Source organism: Pantherophis guttatus, chromosome 10, assembly GCF_059756535.1.
Source record: "Pantherophis guttatus breed Tessera chromosome 10, ASM5975653v1, whole genome shotgun sequence".
NCBI lineage: Eukaryota > Metazoa > Chordata > Lepidosauria > Squamata > Colubridae > Pantherophis > Pantherophis guttatus.
In genome coordinates this window covers 24,860,378-24,881,192 of record NC_142072.1, presented here as the reverse complement: position 1 = coordinate 24,881,192, position 20,815 = coordinate 24,860,378, and the positions used below count along the sequence as shown (strand labels likewise).

Here is a 20,815-nt window from a genome sequence, read left to right as displayed (position 1 = left end):
AGGAGTGGGTTCAGTGGTGGGTTGCCCCTGGTTCGGACCGGTTTGCAAGAACCGGTAGTAAAATTGGCGGGAGGCCCCGCCCACAGCCGTGGATGTTGTCATCAGTGATCTGCTCCACCCACCCACACCGACATCATCACTGACAATCTGCACATGCACAGAAGGTTCTGTGCATGTGCGGAAGTGTGTGTGCGCGATCCCGTTGCGAACCAGTAGTAAAGATAAGTAGAATTTACCCCTGGGTGGGTTCTACTTACCTTTACTACCGGTTCACAATGGGAGTGCGTGCGCGTACTTCTACACATGCACAGAACCTTCTGCGCATATGCAGATCGTCAGTGATGATGTCGGTGTGGGTGGGCGGAGCCTCCCACTGCCATTACTACCGGTTTATAAGAACCGGACCGAACCGGGAGCAACCCACCACTGCACTGGTCCTATGATCAGAATGGAACCAGCAAATCTTGTCCTTTAGTTCTGTAATCTTGGATAATATCTTATCAGGAAATGAAGAAAAGGGAAAAAAGAAATGGAGCCTAATTGTGATGGGATGGAGTCTGGATTCCCAGGAAGGAGGGGCTGCATTCCAGAGGGCAAAAAGGCAATGAAGCTTAGATAGTTTGTCCAGGAGAAAGAGAGGTAAGAAGGCTCCTCCCTAGCGATTCTTAAAATACATCTCTGATAATGCCAATAATTGCTTTAGTTAGGTAAGGTTTCTGTCCATGGGTGATGAATAATAAAGGAAACTGCTCAGAAGGAATCCTGTATGTCTTTCTTAGTTCTTGGCACCTGACATTAATGGAAGTACCCACAATCATATCAAGATTGATAGTTTGCTGTGCTTTATTATGTGTAGGAGTCTAAACCTCTAACAAATTGAACCTACCTTGTGCTCATAGAAGATTAAGGGATTAAAAATAGAATCCTTGATGCATGGATTGTCCTTTGGAAGTTACAGATGGTCTTAAATTGAGCTCAAACAACCAACTGACCTTCCATGCAGTTTTCTCAACCATAGTACAGAACTAGCTTCCCCCTGCCTTCATCTTGGAAGGATTTTCATTCTAACTTACAACTTGGATATTTCCTACTTCTCTCCCGTGTCTACTGAGGAATTATTGCATCTGTCATCTGTACTTCTATAACTCTCTGGTTTGGTACAGACTCCAATGGATAGTTAAGACTGCAAAAAGAACAATTTCAACCATCCTGCCTTCTTCAGAAGACCTGTATATTGAGTGGGTCAGAAAGAGGGCTGAGAAAATACTTACAGACCCCTCACATCCTGGACATAAACATGTTTGAACTCATCCCCTCAGGATGGTGCTACAGGGCATTGCATGCTAAAACAATTAGAACCCATGGACAGTTTTTTCCTTCGTGCCATCAATCTGCTGAACACCTACCCTGTTTCCCCCAAAATAAGACATCCCCTGATAAGAAGCCCAATTGGGCTTTTGAGCACATGGCAATAAGGCCAAGCACTTATTTCAGGGTTCAAAAAAATATAAGGCTGGGTCTTATTTTCGGGGAAACACGGTAATTCTCACAGTGCTGTCTAATATCTGTATATATTTACCCGTGTAGTATGGCCGTATTTACCCTTCTTATTATCTTCTTTACTCTGCCTCCTCTTATTGGGATGATGATGATGATGATGATGATGATGATGATGATGATGATGATTCTGTTGCTTTGTATGTACACGGACAGCTATTGTACCAGAGACAAATTCCATGTGTGTATCTAATCATATTTAGCCAACCAAGTATTCCATTAATGTGACATAATCCCACTTAACTTTAGGATCAATTATGCTTGGCTAGGTGCTGACATCTTCTAAAATTGTAAAGTCTGAGTTGAACCTTTGTTAGAATAGCCAGGGAGTTTGCCACTGCCACCTTCCTCTATGTTATCTTGGCTATTTGGATTCCCAGTTGAATCTAACTGTGTTTCTTAACTTTTGTCAGCTTGAAAATATGTGAACTTCAACTCACAAAATTTCCCAGTCCCGGAAGTCCACTCCACATATCTTCAAGTTGCCAAGATTGAGAAACACTGGTAATATTGGAATTCCATGGTGGTCAAATCCAGATAGGATTGGCTTGATGAGACTGTGTCCTTCGTGTAATTCCCAAGTGCTGGACCTAATCTGGAGTTTAAATGGTATTGGGGTTTATATTTTGAGGTTGTTTTAAGGATTAAAAGGACCAGAGCAACATATACAACCTAATAAAATATATTTTGGCAACATCTCTCCCATGCAGACCATAATCCATAGCTGTCACTTTGTGTACTGTTTAGTGGGTGATAAGCTTTATGAGCCACTGGCAGAATTTTATATTTTAAGAGTTCTGGCTTCTGAGGAGCAGCTTATCTCTGAAGTCTTCCCTGTCAGGGTCAGGTGGTGCTTGGGAATGTTTGTGGTGCAGAAGCTTGGAATAAATATCGGGTGCTGATTGTGTCCCAGGATGGATCATCGCTAATCGGCAATGTTGCAAGAGAAGGAAATGTTCCATGGAGGAAATTGATCCTTCTTCACTTTGGCTTCCAAATCTCCCAATTCTGTCTGGTTTTCGACGTATTTTGAATGTCTGGAGAAACAAACACAGATGTTAGTAGCTGCGGTAGCTGCTGGAGCAAAAAAACAATTGGATAGCTTTTTAGATTCTGAACTGCCATGACCTCATTATAATCATCTTTCAAAAATATTGTTTTTTAGATGGGAAGGGGGGGAAAGGGCTTCTAAATTGTTTTTGGTTACCAACCACAGAAGGGACTTTCATAATATCCTGGCATAACAACACGGTGATGAGAAAGGAATCTATTTCTCGCATTTATTTCTGAATGTGTCTTTCTACATATATCACTTTCCAGAGCTAACTCACATGAGGAATGAAAGCAAATACAAAATGCAGAATTATAATTCAATAGACATCAAAATCCAAACAGAAAGATAGACCTGAAGAGTGGAGAAAAACAAGGAAATCAGATATCCTGCCATTGCATGAGACTGGCCTGGGAAATGAGAAGACATCCTTGTCACCTTCTCAGATGTTGCTCCAGACCTCCTGAGAGCTTGGCTCTGACATCTTTCCAAGCTTAGAGAGAGAGAGAGAGAGGGAGGGAGGGAGGGAGGGAGAGAGAGAGAGAGAGAGAGAGAGAGGGAGGGAGGGAGGGAGGGAGGGAGGGAGGGAGGGAGGGAGAGGGAGGATTGGGTGTGGCAGAGTTGTCCACAGGCTGTCGTCAGAAAAGTCAGGAGAATAGCCAAGATGGAGCAATTGAAGATCTTTATGTGCATTGGTTGTGTGATGCACATAAAAAATGGGTGGAACCTTGATCACACTCTTGTGAGCATCATCTCAATTTTCCCGACCTCATCCACTGATGATATTTGTCCCAGGGCAGTTTAATGCACTTCCTTTATCCACCTCACATTTAGAGTGGATTCTTCTATTATCCTGGTAGTTGTTAAATAGAATTCCATTTCCTTTTCCTGATGTACTTATTGATGTACTTGTTAAATTTGCTTATTGCCCTTCTCAACTTTTCGCCTTTGGCTTTTCGGTTCTGTTGGCTCCCGGAACACATTGATCATGTTCAGTTGCAAAACTAATAGCATTTCCACCATGGACATAACTCACTTAGATTAAACCTTGGATGATAAGAAAAGGTTTTCCCATGTGATTCATACATCACTTTTGGTCGTTGCATAACTGTGGGATTTTCAACATGTGCATGGCCTAGAAAAATAAAAGATAAAATGAAGCAGGACTCTTCTTCTGGGTCCCCACTCTGGACAATTCCATATTTAAGTATGAGCATTAGCCACACCATCTGCTAGTAGAGGTCAAAAGAAGCAAGATGGCAGATGTGCCTCATAATTCAAGTCTTGCCCTCTTGACATATGTACAAAGGGGGAAGGAAGACTTGCATCATAGCACCACATTTGCCAGATTGCATTTTTTGACCTTCTCTGTGGGCACCAGTGACTATGGGTGTTAGTAAAGCACCTTCCGAATGAATGAAATATCCCTGGAATTCAGGCTTAGAGAAAGACATGATTGGATGGCCAGATCAGAAGTACAGTAGTGGCCAAAATTGTGGAAACCTTTTGGGAAAAGTGTATTTTCTAAAACTAGTTAATAACACCACTTTTTTAGGGGGGGAGTAGTACCATAAAATTATATATCAATGGAAAGATAATTTAATCAAGAATGTAATGCAATACTTTCATGAAGGATTTGCTATTAGAATAGCAGTTACAGTATAAAGAAGAAAAGTGAAACACATAGAAAAAACAATATATACAAAAATTATCACCATAGAAAAAACGAGATATACAAAAACTATCACGTTGGTTGGGTAACTTTTAGCATGAATTATGGCTTTGCAACGTCTTCCCATGGAGTGAACCAAGTCTTTTAGTTCTGCAACTGTTATAATGTGAAACCAAGATTGAATGATGGCTTCTATTAACTGGGTTTTATTGCTGGGTTGCTTCTGACTAACAAGTTTCTTTAGTCGGCTCCATAGATTTGCAATTGGGTGAAGATCTGGGCTATTCCCAGGCCATTCCAGCAGTGGAATAGGATTATCCAAAAAAAAGGGGGGGTGTTATTAGCCATCAAACCTCAAAAATACACTTTTACCAAAAGGTTTCCACAATTTTGGCCACTACTGTATTTATTACAGGCCTGTGATGGAATGTAGTCTGGATTCCCAGGAGGGAGGGGCCACATTTCAGAGGAGCAAGAAGTTTGATTGGGCAAAAGAAGTTTAGGACAGCTCCTTCCTAGAAGCTCTCAGAATATATCTTTAATATGCAAGTAGTTGTATGTATGTATGCATGTATGTATGTATGTATGTATGTATGTATATAAGTAAGTAAGTAAGTAAATTGTATGTATGGGCAAGATGTCTGTCTATTGGTGAGGAACAATAAAAAAGAGACTGCCTAGAAGAAACTCAGCATGTCATTCCTGGATTTTGGAGCTTGACATGACCGGCTAATGAGATGGTACATGGTTGAATCAGCACCTATCTTTAAATACATTTGATCCATTTTATTTAAGGAAATTGGCATGTTATCTCAGGTGTCCCTTTTTTCAATCCCGAAGAAGAAGAAAGATGATTTGCCATTAAGCAATGAAAACCCAGTCTTGATTAAAAGAAGATCATTCCTATTAAATGTTGGATTTCTTCAGTTGCCAGAAGCAGAACAGTTATCAAAGAAATAAACAAGTGCAACCTTCATTCACAACCTTGACAGTTGAAAGGGCCTCCCAAAATAAACCTAGAGTGTTTCTGATTGATTTGACAACAATACTTTTTTTAATAAATTCCCCTCAAACAAGTGGACATCACAATAAACCAGTGTGCCTCTTTCCTTGCATCCAATATGGCTGATGTCCTTAAAATGGAAGATGTTTGTTTGGGGTTTGCTAGACAGAAGGTGACATTCAGTCAGGGGTGAGGGGAACGATGGCCCTTTTATGACTTGTGGACTTCAACTCCCAGAATTATCTAGGCTGGCTCAGGAATTCTGGGAGTTGAAGTCCACAAGTCATAAAAGGGCCATCGTTCCCCACCCCTGGGTTTAGTCATGGATAGAAGCAGAGAGACAAACTGCAATTTGTCACATGATCTTGGATTGTCCTTCTACTCATGCCTTCCTCTCTGCTGTTTAGAAGACAGGAAAATTCCCTATTTGGAGAGACTATGTCCCTGTGACTCTGGACACACAGAAACAACATAGTAGGCTTCTTTAGTATGAATTAGACATTCATACTAGCCTCATTTCACCAATACTATATAAATACTCAGGGTGCAACAAGTCAATTTTGTACCTCACTGTTGCTTGCAGACACTAATCCTGCTATAACATACAATCATGCCAGGTTTTATGCAGCAGTGATTAAAATCTGCCAGATGATGACCTGTGCCTCAAACCAGCCTTAATGAGTATTTGACTTGCTTAGCTAAGAGTATTTTGTATTCTGATAGATTTAGTTAGCCATGTATTAACTCTTATGGGGTCGTTTTATATTTAACAGAATAACAGAGTTGGAAGGGACCTTGGAGGTCTTCTAATCCAACCCTCCTGGATTAGCAGGAAACCCTACACCATTTCAGACAAATGACTGCCCAATCTTTTCTTAAAAACCTCCAGTGTTGGAGTCCCCATAATTTCTGAAGGCAAGCCATTCCACTGATTAATGGTTTTCACTGTCAGGAAATTTGTCCTTAGCTCTAGGTTGGATCTCTTCTTCATAAGTTTTCATCTGTTACTTCTTGCCCTGCCTTCAGAGGCTTCAGAAAATAGGTTGACATCCTCTTCTTTGTGACAACCTCTTAAGTATTGGAAGATTGCTAGCATGTCACCCTAGTCCTTCTCTTCATTAGCCATAGCAATAGCATTTAGACTTATATACCACTGCAGAGTGTTTTACAGCCCTTTCTAAGTGGTTTACAGAGTCAGCCTCTTGCCCCCAACAATCTGGGTCCTCATTTTACTGACCTCGGAAGGATGGGAGGCTGAGTCAACCTTGAGCTGGTGAGGATCAAACTCCTGGCAGTGGGCTAAATTAGCCTGCAATACTGCATTCTAACCACTGCACCACCATGGCTCAGTTAGACTAGACATACCCAGTTCCTGCAACCGTTCTTTGTATGTTTCAGCCTCCAGTCCTCTCATCATCTTTGTTGCTCTTCTCTGCACTCTTTCTAGAGTCTCAACATCTTTTCTACATCGTGGCGACCAAAACTGGATACAGCATTCCAAGTGTGGCCTAACCAAGGCATTATAAAGTGGTATTAACACTTCACATGATCTGGATTCCATCTCTTTGTTGATGCAACCTAGGACTGTGTTTTTGGGCACCTGCAGCACACTGTTGGCTCATATTTAAGTGGTTGTCCACTAGGATTCCTAGATCCCTTTTATGGTTTACTGTTTGTTTGTTTGTTTGTTTGTTTGTTTGTTTGTTTGTTTGTTTGCTTGCTTGCTTGCTTGCTCGCTCGCTCGCTCGCTCGCTCACTCACTCACTCACTCACTCACTCACCCACTCACTCACCCACTCACTCACTCACTTACTTAATATTTTCACCCAGGGGTAAAATCCACTTATCTTTGCTACCAGTTCGCAAATGTGAGCGTGTACGCCTCCTCCACACATGCACAGAGCTTTCTGCGCATGTGCAGAGGCCAAAAACAGGACGTGATGATGTCTGGGTGGGTGGGCAGGCGGAGCCTCCCACCGCTGGCGCTACCTGTTCGCTCGAGCTGGATAGAAGCGGCTGCATTTCACCACTGTTTTTATCCCATAATATAGCTTTTGTCTTTTTAATATATATTTATTAATTTTTTAAAAAGTTAAAAACCTTGTGCATTTTTAGTTTTTTATCATTTTTTATTTTATTTTATTATTTTATAAATAACGCAATTTGGCAAACATAACTTAATGCTCCTTCTTCCTCCTAGTTCCCTTACAAAGACAGCCCTGTGACAAAGTCTGGGCAGAGAGAGAGAGAGAGTGAGTGACCCAACCATTTTTCACGCCTAAGGAGGAAATACAACTCAATGTCTCCTGGTGATGGCCGAAAGTCTGAGTTTTAGTCCCACTTTAGGCATAAAAGCCAGGTTGGTGGCTTTGGGTCAATCAATTTCTCTTAGCTGAACCCACCAGACAGGGTTGTTGTGTGGAAAATTTGGAGTGGGAGGAATATTAGATATTTTCGTCACTTTGACTTACTGGACTTCTAAAAATAATAAGGCTGGAATATAAATAAATAAAATTTCAAAATGTGCACACATCCATCTGCAGGATTCTTCTCCCCTGATTCTTTTGTTTAAGTATGTTAGGCTATGAGGAAAGAGATCCCGATACTCCCATGTTACACCTCTCCTGCACGACTTGCATTGGTTGCCGGTTGCCCTCTGGGTGAGATTCAAGGTGCTGGTAAGGACCGATAAAACTCTACATGGCTTAGGCCCAGAATACTTGGCGGACCATCTGCAACCAGCAACGGCTTCCCATCGCCTGGTGCGTTCCCACAGGGAGGGCCTGCTCCGGGTACTGTCAGATAGACAATGTCGGCTGGCAGCCCCCAGGGGTAGAGCTTTCTCTGTGGGTGCGCCCACCCTTTGGAATCAACTCCCCCTGGGGCTCCGGCTGGCTCCTGACTTCCGCACCTTCCGCCGTGAATTAAAAACATGGCTGTTCGCGGCGCCTAGCCTGAACTGAGGGGGTTTTCGATTATTTTAATGGGTTTTAATATTTGTTTATGTATGTATTTTATGTTTTTATTGGCTTGTTTTAATTGTTGTGAGCTGCCCTGAGTCCTATGGAGATAGGACGGCATATAAGTTATATTAAATAAATAAATAAATAAATAAATAAATCTTTTCTGAGACTCTGTAGAAAAGTTTCTGGAGATATCAAAGGCTGATCTAATAGTTAGTGATTGGACTTGGTCAGCAACTCGGTTGTATCTTCTGAGTAACTCTTCTGATGAAATGTTCCAAAGGAGGAAAGACTTGTCTACTCACATCTCTGTCCTCTTCTTTATTCCCAGACAGCTGTTCCCCCGGGGTTTGCCCGATGAATTCACTTTGATCATCACTCTACTCTTGAAGAAGCAGACTACCAAAGAGAACTGGTATCTCTTCCAGATCACTGACCCTCAGGGATACCCCCAGGTATAACCATCTAACTTGGTCTAGTCTTTCCATCGCCTCTCTGATCCATTGTTTTCCAGTTGTTTCCCCCTAGCTAACCTGTTAAACCTCCTTCCTTCCTTCCTTCCTTCCTTCCTTCCTTCCTTCCTTCCTTCCTTCCTTCCTTCCTTCCTCCCTCCCTCCCTCCCTCCCTCCCTCCCTCCCTTCCTTCCTTCCTTCCTTCCTTGAATTAGTCAAGGATTGATCTGCTTCATCCCTTGCCCTTTCAGCTCTAACGGTGCCAATGGGATTGTGCTTGCATGTATAAACATATAGTTTATACATGCTTGAACTTGAGTTAATAATGTATGATTGTTGTGTTCATTCATTGTGCAATGGACCCAGAAAGAAAAGTTGTCACTGAGTGTGGTGACCCTGTTCACACTAAAGTAATGGCTGAGTTCCCACAAGGTGCTGAAATACAAATTGCAGAGTCCACCACAGCCTGCTCCATCAAAGCGAGAGATGGAACAATGTCCTGTCTTAACCCTCACAGGATGGAGAATTCACCAGTTATGTGATGCAGAAGGAATATTCTCTGCGTGGGGTGGAGAACTTAGCCCAGCTTGCTGTCTTCCAAATCAGTTAAGCATCAGGTAACCTTCAAATGTGTCAGGCATCAGTGTCCCAAAGGTGCTTTTTCAAGAGGCAACAGGAAAGTCCAGTTGCCTCTTGAAAAAGCACCTTTGGGACAACCATGACCTGGATGACCGAGAATCTCCATAGACTGTCAGGCATCAAGTAACCTTTTCAGAATTTTGCAAGGCAGGTTGAACACTAAGTTATGCATTAACATGCATTACATTAAGGAAAATGTGTATATGAAAGCATTATATAAAGGAAAAGAGCTGGTAAGCATGCATATATTAAAGAAAATTCACATAAATCAGTCATTTTTACATAGGATAAAAAATGATGCAGAAACATAGAACAGTCATCTCTCCTTACCTGTTATTACTATATATTTATGACCAGATATATAACATTTAGACAGATTAAACCAAGTTAATTTGCAAGAAAAGTGTTCAAAAGGGAACCTGATAAATTTCATCCAGGTAATATCGTCATCGGAACAAAACTCTCCCTGTTTTTCTAAGGATTTTTGTTATTACTTAAGATCTCATTTTAATTATAATTTAAGGTTCAATTTCTTTTATAGCAAAATATCACTACAGGTAGTCCTTGGAGTTACAACCATAATGGGACCTGGCCATTACAGTTGTAAGTCGTAACTATTGTAAAACAAAAAAGTCATGTGACCGACATGATTTTATGATTTTTTTTGTGATGATCGTTAAGCAAATGTAGTGGTCATATAATAATTGCCATGGTCATGGGCGTGGGTTTGCTGAAAGTGCCTGTTTTTAGCACAACAGTTGTAAAATATGACCACATGACCATGGGATGATGCAAATGGCTATAAATGCAGCCATGTTGCAGAATAGAATAGAATAGAATAGAATAGAATAGAATAGAATAGAATAGAATAGAATAGGGTAGGGTAGGGTAGGGTAGGGTAGGGTAGGGTAGGGTGGAATAGGGTAGGGTGGAATAGGGTAGGGTAGGGTAGGGTGGAATAGAATAGAATAGAATAGAATAGAATAGAATAGAATAGAATAGGGTAGGGTAGGGTAGGGTAGGGTAGGGTAGGGTAGGGTAGGGTAGGGTGGAATAGGGTAGGGTGGAATAGGGTAGGGTAAGGTAGGGTAGGGTAGGGTAGGGTAGAATAGAATAGAATAGAATAGAATAGAATAGAATAGAATAGAATAGAATAGAATAGAATAGAATAGAATAGAATAGAATAGAATAGAATAGAATAGAATAGGGTAGGGTAGGGTAGGGTGGAATAGGGTAGGGTAGGGTAGGGTAGGGTGGAATAGAATAGAATAGGGTAAGATAGGGTGGAATAGGGTAGGGTAGGGTAGGGTAGGGTGGAATAGGGTAGGGTAAGGTAGGGTAGGGTAGAATAGAATAGAATAGAATAGAATAGAATAGAATAGAATAGAATAGAATAGAATAGAATAGAATAGAATAGATTGGACCTTGGAGGCCCCTGCTCAAGTAGCCAAAGGGGTGAGGTGGCAACCATTGGAACTTTGGATCAGGTCATCAGTCTTCTTTTTCAGCTAGGTGAAAAATTTGAACGGTCGCTAAGTGACCGGTCAGAAGTCACTCTCACTGTCTCCTGGTTAAAATCCAGGCACCTGGGATGTATTTACAATGGCTGCAGCAAGGATGGTTCTCACACTTACAACCATCTTAGCTTTATAGGATCAAAATTCAGCACTTGACATGTCATTACGATAGTTTCACCATCATGTAATCAATCTTTTCAACCTTCACAGCTGGATTTGCTTAACAACTGCAGGTGATTCATTTAACAAACTTGGGGGGAAAAGTCATAAAAAGTGGGCACAACTCATTTAACAACCACCTTGTTTAGTAATGGAAAATCTGGTCCCAATGGTGATCATAAGCTGAAGACTACTTGCAAGTCTTCTGGATTTATCAGCTCTCATAAAATTCTGTCCTTTTCTCTCCATTAAGAAGTCAGCCTTCCAGCCTCCATTCTCCCCCTTCTCTCTCTCTCTCTCTCTCTCTCTCTCTCTCTCTCTCTCTCTCTCTCTCTCTCTCTCTCTCTCTCTCTCTCTCTCTCTCTCTCTCTCTCTCTCTCTCTCTCTCTCTCTCTCCCTCCCTCTCTCTCTCTCTCTCTCTCTCTCTCCCTCTCTCTCTCTCTCTCTCTCTCTCTCTTTAGAACATCCTTCTATTCAGCACCCTCTCTTCTTCCTTTTATCTTTTCAGCTCTCCCTGGGGATCAACAGCAAAGAGCGGAGTCTGGAGTTCCAGGCCAAGGACCATCACGGGGAAGCGATTGGCGTAGTCTTTGCTGGCAAAGGCATCACCTCCCTTTTTGACTTGAAGTGGCACAAAATGGCAGTCAGCATTCAAAGCCAGGTGATCTCGGTCCATGTCGACTGCAGTTACATCTCATCAAAGCCTCTGCAGCTGCGCCAGCGGTTGGTCAGCGAAGGCAACGCATTCGTGGGGCTGGAGGCAGTGCATGGGACTCCGGTGATGGTGAGTCACAGTGGCAGCAGTGATGGTGGTGGGCACATGTGAACATCCTGTGGCTAGAAGATACTGTACATCTCCAAGTTGAGCTGACCATAGTTTTCTCCAAACCGGGCAAGCTATTTTGCTTCCCCCTTCAAGAGAGAGGACAACTTGCAGTCACAAGGCTTCAATGTAGCTTCTCTGGTGCTAATGCTTAGCTGAAAAAAATTAAGCCAAAACAATTGAAGAGATTCAAATTGGTTTTCTTGATTTGCTAACAGAAATACAGTAATCATTAGGCTCCTAGCCAGCAAGAGCTAAGAGCCCGGATGCTAGAGTACTCAAGTCATATAAAGTGACAGAGTAATTGAATAATTAATTTACAACTACAGATAAAAGACACAGAGGCCTGAAAGAAGCTGGGGGCATCTAGTCTTATTTCTTGGCAGACCAATATTAGCTGTACAAAGACATAAACTCTATAGTTGTTGATACATTGCTTATACGGGTAGTCCTCAACTCACAATCATATGTTTAGCAGCCATATGTTCAGAGTTACAACGGCACTGGAAAAAAGTGATTTTTGATGGATCCTTGCCGGTGGTGGGTTTCAAATTTTTTTACTACCGGTTCTGTGGGTGTGGCTTGGTGGGCGTGGCATGGCTTGGTGGGCATGGCAGGGGAAGGATACTGTAAAACCTCCATTCCCATCCCACTCCAGGGGAAGGATACTGCAAAATCCCCATTTCCTCCCGATCAGCTGGGACTTGGGAGGCAGAGAATAGATGGGGGCGGGGCCAGTCAGAATTTTTACTACCAGTTCTCTGAACTACTCAAAATTTCCACTACCGATTGTCCAGAACTGGTCAGCACCTGCTGAAACCCATCTCTGGTCCTCGCTCTTACAACTGTTGTAGCATCTCCAGTGGTGGGATTCAGCCAGTTTGCACCACTTCAGGAGAACTGGTTGTTAACTTTCTAAGCAGTTTGGCAAAGTGGTTGTTGGAAGAAATCATTAGGGCAGAGAACCGGTTGTTAAATTACTTGAATCCCACCACTGAGCATCTTCACAGTCACATGATCAAAATTTGAGTGCTTGGCATGTAAATTACGATGGTTTCAGCATCCTGGACCATTTGCAACCTTCCCAGCTGGCTTCTGGGAAGCTGGTTTTGCTTAACAAGCGCATGATTCATTTAATAGTTGCAGTAAGTTGTTTAGCAATCATGGCAAAAAAAGTCATAAAATTGGGCACGATTCATTTAACAACCATCTTGCTTAGCAATGGAAATTCTGTTCTTAATTGTGGTTGTTTCCCCTTTGAAACAGTCATCAAGAATACCTGGAGACCCACAGATTTGCAAAATATTCCCATTTCCTTGAATGATTCTCCCCTTTTGTAAGTGAGGAAAAATCTTCAAAAACTTCTTGCGTCTTGCCATATAGCCTAAGAAAGTTTCAGGAGAGGTAGCATCTGCTGGAAACTGAAAAGTGTTTTCTTTAAGTTCTGGATTTGTATGGACATTTTCAAATCTGAGAAGGCAGCTCCAAATTTTCTCCAGTTTTGTTTGTTGTTGTTGTTTCTGTTTGTTCCTTTTTATGATGCATGAAATGTGGTGGCAACTTTTCTTGGGGCAGGATCAATTTCAAAAGGAATGTAGCTCTAGAGCAGTGTTTCTCAACCTTGGAAGCTTGAAGTTGAGAAATACTGCTCCAAGGTTGCAATTTTCAGAATTTCCAGCTAGCATGGACAATGGTGGTGTTGATTGAGAATGCTGGACTTTGGTAGTCCCTTTACATCTGAATAGAATAGAGTAGAGTAGAGTAGAGTAGAGTAGAGTAGAGTAGAGTAGAGTAGAGTAGAGTAGAGTAGAATAGAATTCTTTATTGGCCAAGTGTGATTGAACACACAAGGAATTTGTCTTGGTGCATATGCTCTCAGTGTACATAAAGATACGTTCATCAAGAATCAGAAGGTACAACACTTAATGATAGTCATAGGGAACAAATAAGCAATCAGGAAACAATATCAATATAAATCATAAGGATACCAGCAACAAGGTTACAGTCATACAGTCATAAGTGGGAGGAGATGGGTGATGGGAAGGATGAGCAGATGAGAAGATTAATAGTAGTGCAGACTTAGTAAATAGTTTGACAGTGTTGAGGGAGTTATTTGTTTAGCAGAGTGATGGCATTCTTGAAAAAAACTGTTCTTGTGCCTAGTTGTTCTGGTGTGCAGGGCTCTAGAGCGTCGTTTTGAGGGTAGGAGTTGAAACAGTTTATGTCCAGGATGCGAGGGGTCTGTAAATATTTTCACAGCCCTCTTTTTGACTCGTGCAGTATGCAGGTCCTCAATGGAAGGCAGGTTGATAACAATTGTTTTTTCTGCAGTTCTGAAATTGACCAACTAAAGGAAGCTGCCCAGCATTTCAGTATTTTATCTGGAACATTAATCCATCTAGTCTAGCAACTAAGCAGGTGTCTTTTTGTCACAACTGATTTATTTTTACTTTACTATCATCTTAACTATGAGCCATTGAACTGGGCTTGATCGCTGGTGATTGTAAACGCCCAACATCTCAACTTGTCTCCAGTGACAACCAGTAAATTTGGTCATTCCTGTCATTTTCTTGATTCTATCCATCCACCTAATCCTACCTCTTCATTATTTCCTTCACTCTCGCCAAGATATATTTTTTTCCCTAGCTGGTTGTCTTCTTGCATCACATGCTCAAATATTTCTGCTTGTTGATCATCACTTTCCAGGCACCATCAGTTTTACTGAGTCTGGAATTGATTGATTGATTCTTGCATTTTATGAGACTTTTAATAATTGATTTCCTAATTCATAATTTGATGGTATTTAATATCATCATTTAATATACTGTCAATGCATTTCCCTTCTCATTCTTATGAGTGGTCTGTCTTCCTCAATTTTGGATCATCCACCAGAGGCATGGGAGTTTGAGAGTTCTGTGCAGAAACTTAGCTGTTCCTAGCTAAGGTTTCTTTTCCTAGCTTTTCTGGAAAAGAGAGCTCTGATATTCTTCCTGGGATCTATTGGAGCCACTTTCCCAGCTTAGGAATCACAGCCTCAAGTGGTCCTACTACAACTGAGACCTCTTTGGCCTTCACTTTCCACATCTTCTCCAGTTCATTGTTCAGGCCTTGGTACTTCTCCAGATTCTCATACACCTTCTTCCTAATGTTGCGGTTGCTTGGCACATCCATCACCACCTCTATCTTCTGATCCTCTTCTGCTACCACAATATCTGGTTGATTGGCCAGTAGTTGCCTGTCCATTTGTACTGCAACTCCCATAGGACCCTAGTCTTGTTAATTTCCATAATCTTCTGTGGAATGTCCCATCTGGGCTTGGGAGGCTCTTCAGCAGGGTGTCAAACATGTGTCGTCAGGGCAGCATCACATGACGTATCGGGACTTTTTTCCCCTTTGCTAAACCAGGCGTGGGTGTGGCCAGCACATGACACATCCAGGAGTTTGACAACCCTGCTCTCGACCATACGATAGATAGTCCTCAACTTACAGCCACAATTGAGGCCAAAATTTATGTTATGTGAGAAATTTGTGAAGTGAGCTGGCTCCACTTTACGACTTTTTCTCACCTATTTGTTAAAGTGACTCACTGCAGTTCTTAAATTAGTAACATGGTTGTTAAGTGAATCTTGTTTCCCCATTGCCTTTGCTCGTGAGAAGGTCGCAAAAGGAGATGACACGACTCTGGGACACTACAAGCATCATAAATGTGAGTCAGTTGTCAATCATCTGAATGTAAATCACATGACCCTGGGGATGCTGCAAAGGTCGTAAGTGTGACAAATGGTCATGTCACTTTTTTCAGTGCTGTTGTAACTTTGAAGGGTCACTAAATGAACTCTTGTAAACTGAGGACTACCTATATATGTACAATATGTACATGTACAGGACTACCTGTATATGCAGAAACTATGGACAAGTCCAAGACAGAATTAAGTGGAGGCAGAATCTTAAATGCTTTGAATGGTAGTAGTTAGACATCTATGAGAGCTAAATTTCATCAGGAATTGCCATCACATTTTGCTGAACATTTTAGAGAAATTTGGAGGTTTCTGTGCAGTGTGAGCTTCCCAAAGTACACACTAGCAATACTAATAAGGCCAAATATTAACAAAATTTAATCAATCCCGGGAATATATCTCAGAATCCCCATAATTTCTAATCCTTAAAGGTTTAAGTTCACACTATACTTTAACACACTATTAATATTAATAATACAATTAGATTACCTAATCCTAAACTTCCACCTACTAAACTTAGCTTATTTTTAATTCTAATAGATTCTATTATCTGTTAATATGTATGCTACTATTTTCCCTATTTGTATTTTCTATTTTTTCTTTTATTAATATATTTTATCATTATCTATCATCTCTTAACCTTTTTGGAGTGCCATCGTTTAGTGAGTTTTTAATCACCCTTTTAGTTCTCTCTCTTGGAGTCTTATAACTCTTTTTGATATTTTTATATCTACTGAACGTTCCTTTCGGGTTGCCCTTTGTCTCTTTCTGCTGTATTATTCGAATACCCATCAATAAGACTTTCTTTCTTTTAAAGAGATTTTCCTTTTTTTCCCTCTGTTCTATTATTAGCTTTTAAGGAAATATCAATTGATTCCGACTTATTAATCCTTTATTATCTTTATCTTCTTGCATCTCGTTTTGGTTTTTTTCCTTCCACTGCTTCTTCTAATTTCTCATCTATTTCCCGAATATCATGTTCATCTTTTTCCCCCAATTGTTGAGTGGCTTCTACACTCATTTCTTTATCTTTAGATAATCCCTTTGTCTCCTTATTGTTCTTTATATCTAAGCATCAAGTTTTTTTTTTCTCATTTGCCTCTATTTTCCCCTGTAGATCCATTTTGTGACAATTTAATAAAGATTACTTAGTGTACCTCTTTTGTTCCAAAGTCTCAATATTTAAAAAATCCTACTTAATAAAATTCAATCAATCCCCTAAGTTTATCATCTTTAAAATTCTTTAGTACTTTACAGCCTTGTGATTTTCCAATTACATATCTTCCCAATTGTCCAAATTTTAAAACCTTATTTAGCTCTTCTTCTCTTCTCTTCTATCACCTTTCTTCTTTTGCCTCGTAGAATGTTCTGTCAAGTAGCCTTAAAAATCCAAATCCAAATTAATCCACTAGGTTCCTCCAGTCTTTCAAATCCATAATCCAATAGCCAGTTTCAATAAAGATTAGTTATTTGCAATTTAATTCATATTAAAAGTCTTCAAGAGGTCCACAAAGGGCCTCTCCTTTCTTCACCACCCCTACAAGGTGGCTTTGACCCCATAGGGTCTTCCAACAGCGATTACCAGCTGGATTTTGTGGGGCTCGGCGGAACTCACTCTTTTCCAAGCCGTTCTCGCCATGACATCAACCAGAAGTCCTTCTCTAAATCTTTTGAGGTTGTCCTAGAATCCTGCTTCAGCAGAAGTTTAGGTGAATCTATTTTGTTTCCTGAAGGAAAGCAAAGTATGTGAGGAATTTCAAGAAAAACTAAAACTGCTTAAATAATACTGATGAAATTCCTTCTAGGGCAATTCAAGCATTGCTAAAATGCACAAGACAGTAAAAATAATTGCAGGGAGTTGGTTCAAAGCTGCAGAAAAATTTAAAGAGTCAGGCAAGGGAATCTGCATAATTATAAAGAAAAAACAAATCCAATTGCGCTAACCGTGTGGTTCCAGGAAGCGATTGTGAAAGCATTTGAGCTGATCATCCAATGCATAATTAACGAGAAACTAAGCTATTTTGATGAGAGTGCATTCTGAGATAAATCAAGCAGCTTTCAGAAAGCTTGTACTAGGCCAGGTCTCTGACTTGGCACTATTGTATCACATCCTATTTCTGTAAGACCTTTCCAGCCCTGGACTAATGCTAATCTGGAAAACGGATGTATTGTGGTTAAGCATATTGCGTGGAAATAGCCTGACAGTATTTGCATACAAAAATGTATGGATAGAGGTGATTGGGTCTCTGCATGTGTGCTTAGATTTTCGTATTGTTCATTTAGTTTAAATGGACTTCTCTACTTGGGCTACACCCATTTTAGGAGAAAACCAAGGGCAGCTCCTCAAGTCACCAACCTTTACACTAAACCCAAGAATGTTTGTGTAAGATGACCAGGCAGAGCTGGGAAGTGGAGTTAAATGTGTCATCAGTTTAGAGTCCTTGCCGCCAGAGACCCACGTCCAGCGCCTCTTGACTTCCATCGACCCTTATCTAGCACTAGTTTAGTGCTGACTGTTACTTAACCAGATCCTTACATGCAGATTTGAATAAATCATCCGTGCTGCAATTGTAGAAATGATCCTGATTCTTTGCACCTAACACGATGACAGGGAACAATTCAGCCAGAGTTGAATTCTTTATTTGCAAGACCGAATCTTGCTAGACTAAACTTTTATTACTATTACTAAAGGCTATACCAGTGATAGCTAACCTTTTTGCCATTGCGTGCCAGAAGGGGGGAGGTCGTGGAGGGGTCGCATGTGTCCCTACACCCGTAATTCTATGTGCCCCGCCCCCACGGTGGGACCGGAAGTTGTTAAGCAAGCTGTTTTTGGCCTCCGGAGGACCTCCGGGGGGGAGGAGGCTGTTTTTGCCCTCCCCAGACTCCTAGAGAGGCCCTGGAGGCTGGGGACAGCAAAAACGGGCCTTCTGATCCTCTGGAAGTTGTTAAATGGCCTGTTTTTGGCCTCCAGAGGACCTCCAGGAGGGTGGGGAAGGCCGTTTTCACCCTCCCCAGACTCCTAGAAAGGCTCTGGAGCCAGGTGAGAAAGAAAAACAGGCCTCCCGCCCCCCCCAGGCCCACTGGAGGCAGGAAACAGCCTGTTTCCCTACTTCTGGTAGGCCCAGAAGATTTGAAAATCAGCTGGCGCACGCATGCACGCTGCAGCGGAACTCGCATGCCCACTGATATGGCTATGCGTGCCACACGCATGCCATCGGTTCGCCATCACAGGGCTATACCCTGGGAGATTCTAGAGAGTGGATTTTTAAAATCTCTTCTTCTGTTTCTGATCCATTTCTGGGCGGTACTACACCTCTTGTCTCCTTCCCATCTCTGGACTGTGCTGCATCCTTCCTGAAAAACTACCATTTCACTGTAACCTATCCCCCACCCACTCTTCCCCCCCTCCCCTGTGGGCACCATCTCTCACGTCAACATTAGGTACCTGTAGCTTATCCTAGGTGAACATGGAATTGCTAACACTATTTTAGTTTAACTTAGAATGTTGTTATAATCCAGCTAGTTTGGTTTAGTAGTTGAGACACCAGGCTAGAAAGTAGGTGAGTGTGAGTTCTATATAAAAATTTGCATCAGACTAATTAGCAGAAGATAAAAGTATACTTTGGCCTCCGGAGGACCTCCGGGGGGGGGAGAGGCCATTTTTGCCCTCCCCAGACTCCTAGAGAGGCCCTAGCAGCGTAGCCTCAAAATTAATTGGGTGGATAATTAATTATTCTAATAATTAATTGAAACTCCTGCCTTGGACAGGGGGGTGGACTAAAAGACCTTCAAGGTCCCTTCCAGTCCTATGATTCTATTTAATTTTTTAAAATGGCTAATTACTGTATATGATAAATTGGTAACTCCAAAACATTTGAGGATAGTATTCGAAGGACATTTTCCTTGTCCCTTCATCCAAAAGAACCTAATCCTCATTTAAATATTGGTGAACAATATAATCCACTCTTACAAAGAAGATTTCTCCTTCTAAGATTGTGTGCAGGGGTGAAATCCAGCAGGTTCTGACAGGTTCTGACCAACCGGTAGTGGAAATTTTGAGTATTTCAGAGTACCGGCAAATACCACCTCTGGCTGGCCCCAGAGTGGAATGGGAATAGAGATTTTGCAGTATCCTTCCCCCAGGAGTGGGGTGGGAATGGAGATTTTGCAGTATCCTTCCCCCAGGAGTGGGGTGGGAATGGAGATTTTGCAGTATCCTTCCCCTGCCATGCCCACCAAGCCACACCATGCCCATCAAGGCACGCCCACAGAATCTGTAGTAAAAAAAATTGGATTTCACCACTGATTGTATGATCATATCTTTAGCCAAGCCCCAAACAAACAATTATTGATATTTTAATAGATTCCAAATATTAGGTATACAGCCAAAAAGAACATACACAACCTTTTTGCAGCTTCTGTTAGGAGGGCTGATTAAAACCTGGGGCTGGCTCACCCATAATATTTATGGTGGTCAACTGGGCAGGAGGTCACAAATCCTGGATAGTGAACTCTGGAGTATGTTGGACAATTTCATGGTAATTTCCCCCCACCTGATGTCATTGCTACCTGTTGAGGGTGTAAGTGCAGCATCCTCTGCAGAATTCACAAGGCATCCTGTAGAAGAAGAAGCCTACTACAAATGGTGGCTGAAGAACTATTATACAAACATTGTATAGGGAAGCAAGAATATGAAGAAATCTCTACCCTCAAGGAGATGCGTTGATTGTAGAAGGGAAATAGTTCAGTTGCTGGAATTCCTTCAGTCCCAACCTTTTCATCCCAGTAAATCTTGCTAAAGAGATTCAGTCGGATCATGCTGGGAAAAGACTTACTTTCGATTTTAGGCAGATCCTGAAGAGCCCAAAAGCAGCATGTAGTCCTGGCTTGTGGTGATGGATGGAAGAGAAGACAGCGATGGTGCCTACGATGCTGTCATTTCTGGCAGGCTGGTCCAGAAATCCCCTTGCCAGAACTTGTGCAGCTTATAATATGAGTGAAGTCATGGCGGGGGGGGTCATGACTCATAGGCTGCTGATCCGTATGAGACCACGCCTGATATCTAGGCAGCTTCCAAAGAGATGTGACTCAAGGGCTGAAAGAATTGAGAGATAAGAAACAACCAGGAGAAATTGGCCTGTTTTGTTCTTTCACTTTGGATCAGGGCCATGCTCCTTTCCCAGAGAGTCAAAAGGAAGGGATTTTGAAATCTAAGGGAACCGAGGGGCAGCAGGGGGGA

At 41.7% G+C, this 20,815-nt stretch overlaps 1 protein-coding gene across 8 annotated transcripts in view; it reads left to right on the top strand.

The window, feature by feature from the left end:
* COL16A1 (collagen type XVI alpha 1 chain) overlaps positions 1 to 20,815 on the top strand; it is a 292,947-nt gene that overhangs the window by 74,387 nt on the left and 197,745 nt on the right. For all 8 annotated transcript variants that reach the window (XM_087876808.1, XM_087876807.1, XM_087876811.1 and 5 more), the window contains exons 5-6: positions 8,578 to 8,701; positions 11,522 to 11,797. In XM_087876808.1, coding sequence (XP_087732934.1) covers positions 8,578 to 8,701; positions 11,522 to 11,797 — 400 coding nt within the window. The remainder of the gene's footprint in view (positions 1 to 8,577; positions 8,702 to 11,521; positions 11,798 to 20,815) is intronic.